This window comes from Loxodonta africana, chromosome 4 (genome assembly GCF_030014295.1).
Source record: "Loxodonta africana isolate mLoxAfr1 chromosome 4, mLoxAfr1.hap2, whole genome shotgun sequence".
In the NCBI taxonomy this organism is placed as follows: Eukaryota; Metazoa; Chordata; class Mammalia; order Proboscidea; family Elephantidae; genus Loxodonta; species Loxodonta africana.
The window spans coordinates 84,697,697-84,704,255 of record NC_087345.1 but is presented as its reverse complement, the minus strand read 5'-3'; the positions used below and the strand labels follow the sequence as shown (position 1 = coordinate 84,704,255).

At 34.7% G+C, this 6,559-nt stretch overlaps 1 protein-coding gene across 1 annotated transcript; it reads left to right on the top strand.

Moving 5' to 3' along the window:
- Positions 1-5,205: 5,205 nt before the first annotated feature.
- LOC135231389 (olfactory receptor 6C2-like) lies at positions 5,206-6,144 on the top strand. The gene has a single exon (XM_064285262.1). It carries the CDS (start codon positions 5,206-5,208, stop codon positions 6,142-6,144), a length of 939 nt encoding a protein of 312 aa, XP_064141332.1.
- Positions 6,145-6,559: the final 415 nt, after the last annotated feature.

Below are 6,559 nucleotides of genomic sequence, written 5' to 3'. Positions count from 1 at the left end.
TTGTGGTGAAAAACATGAAGGAATTTAAGGGAACTTTTAAGGGTGATGGAAATATTCTAAGTCTTTATTGTGGTAGTAATTAAAGAGGTGTATGTATGTGTCAAACTTCATCAAACTGTACAATTGAAATGAGTGCATTTTATTCTATTTAAATTATATCTCAATAAATCTGCAACCCAGCCTTGACCCACTTCAGCCCATGATTGAATTAAGATAATAATATTCCCATTCTATAAATAAAAAAATAAAAAGCTCATTTATGACATGAGTGTATATACAAAGATACTCATGCACTTGACTTAAAGAAAAATTTTAATTATCATGTATTGTACATAATACTTTCAAAAATGAGAATTAATTGATGGAATTACTGTGGCAATTATTCACACACACAAAATTGTACATGTATTCTTGCAGATTTTTCTTATAATTGTGAAAAATGAGAAAGAACCTAAAAGTATTTCTTTTGGACTACATGAATTGTTGGATAATCATAGAACTGTATTTTAAAATGGTAAAATATTGGAAAAAACAAATTTACAAGAGCTAAGCTTGGCTCAACCTCTGAAGATACTTTAAAACAATGGAGTGAAATTAAAAGAAATTCCAAAGGTACACGTAAATAAGTATGCATCCATATATATCTAAAGGTAAAATAGCATCTGGTGAGCTATACATATCAATAGGTATTTTTAATTTAATATTCATGTATTTCTAAATATTACATGTCACCTATATGGGTATATACACAGGAAGAAAAATATGACAAGATATGCTCCAAAATAGTCTTTTATGACCTCTTTTTAAAGCCAGTTCTGTGTTCTTTTGCCTGATATTTTGCTGGGTTTTGTTTGTTTTTAATTTGATCAAATGTCTTAGGAGTACATAATGTACTAATTTCTATGTTCTTTTGCCTGATATTTTGCTGGGTTTTGTTTGTTTTTAATCTGATCAAATGTCTTAGGAGTACATAATTTACTAATTTTTACTTTAAAAAGTTGATAAAGGAGAAAAGCCCTTTGTATCTACCTGGTCTGACAGGAATCAGTTAAAAAAAAAAAAAAAGAAACTTGACTAGATTTTTTTTTTTTTGTCATTGGATTCTTATTGTTTTTCTACCAGTTTCTTTTAAATGATTCTGATGCTTTCCTGTCTCTGAAGGCCATGTCCCTATCCTTATTGTATTAAGTTTCATTTCTGTCCCTAAAGTTCATTATACTGATGATTCATTAGTAATTTTGGAACCTAGGTCACCAAGGACTCTTTGGTCTATTAACTTTGTTGCAAATAGGGCAAACAAAACAAATATCAAGCTTAAAATTAGAAAACCCTTCTCTGGGCAAACATAACTAAAAACATCAACTCTTCCAAAGGTTAGTGGGAGTTCCTTTGAACTAGTGTTTGTTGTCTGTGAGGAAGAGTTACAATACACCCTGGCCTAATGACAGCACAACATCTATCATGAGAAGTACAAGTGATTGAAAACAGAAAACTCAAGTCGCTCCAGACTGCTGTAACCATGGGTATGGGTTCAGTCACTAGTGACCAGAAATGCTCATGCTGGTTTCCAACATTGCATTCATTTTGAAATTTGCAGCTGTATGAATTATAGTAGTTAATCAACTCATGGAGGGAGGCTATGATTAACTGCCAGAAATGTGAAGTAAGATAAATTCTGTAATTTCAGTTATCTTTTGTGAAAAGGGTCATATTTGTGTTCCGAAAACAGATTTTTTCTTACTGTGTAAAACAGAGATATATAAGTTTTAACATGAGTCTTAATGAAATGACTTTGTAAATGCGTCATTCTTGAGTGGTTTCTTTCATTGATATGATCATTTTTATGCACCAATAAATAGAAGGTCATCTAAATGTAGCATAACTTGAGGAAAATGTAGAAGCAGTAATTCCTATATGGGGGGGAATCCAGTTGACACTTTGGCTCATGTTGAATCATCTCATTAGAAATTAAGATTTAAAAATATTTCAGATATAATATAAATAGTAATCCTGTTGCCACCTAGTCGATTCTGACTCACGGTGACCCTATAGGACAGATTTCAGCTGCCTCGTAGGATTTCTAAGGCTGTAATCTTTAAGGAAGCAGACTGCCACATCCTTCTCCCATGGAGCAGCTAGTGGGTTTGAACTGCCAACCTTTTGGCTGGTAGCCAAGTGCTTAACCACTGTACCACCAGGGCTCCTTTAATAGTAATCAGTCAATAATAATTCACATGAATTAGTTACTCAGTATCTGCATTGTAATATCAGAATTCTCATGGAAGTAAAGTTCTAATGACTAAACTAAATTTTTTTTTTTTTTTTTGAATGAGTACTACTCAAACTCACCAGGGCTGTGTTTGTTAACACAGAGAAGCACAGGTCTGCGTACATTGAGAAGCAGATTCAAGGAGAGAGGTTGGCTGCACAAATGGTCCTTCACTGCATCTTAAGATGATCTTTTGTAAATGTCAAATGCGGAAGGACATTCTCTGAGAGCATGCCAGCTCTCAAAAAGATCTAAGCAAGTCTATACTGCTTCTCTATGATAGTGACTGTAATTGCTGGGATTTAATTCTAGAGTTTTCACACATTATCAGAGCTAAGCCACCACTTAAGTATGGAGGGAATATTTTAAAGCAATTTTAAATCTTCCATATAATAAACTAATTGGATACTCCAAGGAAAATTTCCTTTTTGGGAATTACTGATGCAATTTTGAAAATGTTTCAGTAGCTGGTGTAATATTTAATTTGTGTTAGTCACAAAAACGTCTATACAGAAAACATTGCCACAAATTTAGAATGGTAAAGGCCATAAGTTCTGGTGTTAATATGCTACTGAGAGATGACTCAGGGAGGCAAAGGCAGCATCAATGAACATACAACATTTCCTCTGTTTGGCAGGTAAGGCAAGGAGAAATCAGTTATCACTTTTGTCAGGAGTGCAGGTAATAGATATAATCAAAGGAGTGCTTCTTCCGGGTAAGACTTACTTCAATAGACCAAAATAAAAACGTCAAAATGTTAAACTCAGATGTAGAGTAAGTTCAATATCCCAGCAGTTTTTAGATACATCCCAAATAAAAAAATAATACATACAGATTTGGGTGGGAAATTTGACTTAGATTTTTTTGCCAGTTCATTTTTTTTAGGCTTCGAATATATGTCTGAAACTGTGTTACTTATGGATGCAACTCTAGCAAAAAAAAAGTCTCAATCTCAAACAATGTACATTCTCCGAGTGGTGCTAAGATAGCAGTATGAATTGCTTGCTATAAACAATACCCATCCCATATATTACTTTCATCAGTTTCCCAGGAGAATGATACTTAAACTAAAAACCATTCACGGAGTATTTGCATCGCAGATGAGACTGAGTTTGGGGTACAGCTGTAAGTGAGGAAACAGGAAGTATCAGAAGAAAGTCTACTCCAGATAGATAATATGTTCAATGTGATTAATTCAATACCTGGCAAAACACAGTCATCTGATTTTAAGAAACTGAGGGGAGCAAGTAAGTTGGAGGTGTAGACTTTGATATTTGAGTTGTATTTGACCATATTCCCAAGATTGTGGGGAACATCCATTTTGGGAGATTAAATATCAAGTGTTCAAGAAAATATACACTGAGAGTATATTTGTTGAGAGAAGACTGAGAAGTATAAACATAAGGAGACTAGCAAGAAAGGAAACACTCAGAAATTATAAATTGATAAGGTGAGAGGAAAAACGTGTGTGATGATAGGTAAGTTATGAAAGAATGTCATGAATAGTGTATGGTCAAAAGATACATTCCACATAAAAGTCTGGTATTGAATACTGAAAAAGGAGGTCTTTGATAGCCATTCACGAAAGCTGTTGCATTTGAATGGTGGGGGCAAAGTGTAACTACATGTGATGAAGAGAGAATGGATGGTGACTAACAAAAGGAAAACCAATGTGGATCAGGTCACCTAGATCGTTAATATGTATTTATTAGTCATTATGAGCCAGGCACTTTTCTAAGTTCTATATACAGTAAGGAAATCCTGATGGTGTAGCAGTTGAGAGCTACGGCAGCTAACAAAAAGGCCTGCAGTTCGAATCCACCAGGCAGTCTTTGGAAACCCTACGTGGAAGTTCTACTATGTCCTGTATGTCGCTGTGAATCAGAATCGACTCGACAGCAATGGGTTTGGTTTTTTGGTATATATCAGTAAAATCTATGGAAAGCTAAAGACTGTGTAAGGTGGAAACTTGTCAAAGAAAAACTAAGATATTTTCCACTAATAGAGAGTGGTAGAAAGTGGTAAGACTGCACCCTGTCAAAGGTTAAAAATTTGTGAAACCGGGAAAAACAAGGCAGTCCTGTTGATTTCCGGCTATCACAGGTTTCAGTGTGTATGTATTCACTGGTTAAATTTTCAACAATAGTATATGAAGGATACTATTAGTAATTCCATTTTGTAGATGACTGAACAACAGAGAAAGCAAACAGTGTTTGGAAAATGTGATTACTATTTTAAATTTGATATATATAGATACAGATATGTGGTACTTAATGACATTAATACTCAGATGTTGAGGTGTGTTTCAATCTCAGCTAAACAGATGGAAAATATAAAACTACTACGATGATGTTGTACAACCATATTCCTGTTACACCCAACATAGTTGAGCATTCTGTACGATATTCTGCACAACAGGCGGCAATGAGAATAAATTTTAAACAGAAAGTCATGAGGGAAAGAAATGGGACGGAGCAAATGAGAATAAAGTTGGTTAGAGAAGAAATCACAAATTCGAAAAATTGTGATAAGTGTACATATTTCTTGACTAAAATTGCTTAAGTTTTTTTTTTTGATTCATCTTCATTTTGCAATCCAATATAACCGTATGGGTATTTCTCATCTAACGTGCGTAAAAAAATGAAATATAAATTAGGCAAAAAAGTAGTGAAAAAACTCGGAAAGTGTTGGAATGTAATATGGATAAAGTAATCTGATTTTTAAGAAATATGCATTGAAATTGCAAAAACATACAACTGTAGAACCTATCCTACTAGTGTGATATTATTTATAAATAAATTAGTAGAAAAATTGCATGTGACATGGTTTGCATAGTTTGTTGAGCCATAAATTATTCCTATGTGGTGTTAACACCATTCTCCTCGTATCGCATATCTCCCCATTATAAATGCAGGTAGATTAGAACTCAGAAGCCAATGATGAGAAACCAGACAATAACAATTTTTCTCCTGCTGGGACTGACCGATGACCCCCAACTGAAGGTTGTGATTTTTATCTTTTTATTTCTCACCTACATGTTGAGTGTAACTGGGAACCTGACAATCATCTCCCTCACCTTCATGTATTCTCACCTTAAAACTGCCATGTACTTTTTCTTGCAAAATTTCTCCTTCTTAGAAATCTCCTTTACATCTGCTTGCATTCCCAGATACCTCTACAACATATCAACGGAGGACCGGACAATCACATATGATAATTGTGCTATTCAAATTTTTTTTACTGACCTCTTCGGTGTAACAGAATTTTTTCTTCTGGCCACCATGTCCTATGACCGATATGTAGCCATCTGCAAACCCCTACATTATGTGACCATTATGAACAACAAGGTCTGTAGAAGACTCATCTTGTATTGCTGGACAGCTGGCTTGTTGATCATACTCCCACCACTTAGCCTGGGCCTAAATCTGGAATTTTGTGACTCTAATGTCATTGACCATTTTGCTTGTGATGCATCCCCTCTCCTAAAGATCTCATGCTCAGAAACATGGCTCATAGAGCAGGTGGTCATAGTTTGTGCTGTGTTGACCTTTATCATGACCCTAATATGTGTTGTCCTGTCCTATGTATACATCATCAAGACCATTCTTCAATTCCCTTCTGCCCAGCAAAGGAAAAAGGCATTTTCTACCTGCTCTTCCCACATGATTGTGGTTTCCATCACCTATGGCAGCTGCATCTTCATCTATGTCAAACCTTCAGTAAAGAATTCAGTGGCCATTAATAAGGGTGTGATGGTGCTCACGACGTCCATTGCCCCCGTGCTGAACCCCTTCATTTATACCCTGAGGAACAAGCAAGTAAAAGAAGCCTTCAATGACTCAATCAAAAGGATTGCATTGTTCTTAAAGAAATAAATTTGCTGATGTAGAGCGATCACATTTTTAACTAAAAGGTAACTAGTCCTTAAAAGTTTGTGTGTATATATATATATATATTTTTTTAAGGTTTTGGTTCTTTGCTTTCCTGGAAAGGAATCTGTTTCAGGATATTTCTCAATAAGAGAATATAATGCATCTTTAAGAAGCAAAATAATGATTTCACATTTAAATAAGCCTTGGCAAAGCTGCAAACAAAACAAAATTATATAAACAGATTCAGTGAGTTTATTATATATTTTGGATCCACTCATTGTGCTCATTGCCTTTCCAATTCTAAATTCTGAGGGCTTTTTTCTTTTTTTATGCCAGCTACCATTTTAGACAGTGGGGATGCAATAGACAAGAACACTCTCAAATTTCTTATCCTTTCGTGACATATTTTATCAAGTAG

What these genes read in the sequence shown, in the direction of transcription:
- LOC135231389 (XM_064285262.1), top strand. Translation starts at nt 5,206, where the DNA reads ATGATGAGAAACCAGACAATAACAATTTTTCTCCTGCTGGGACTGACC.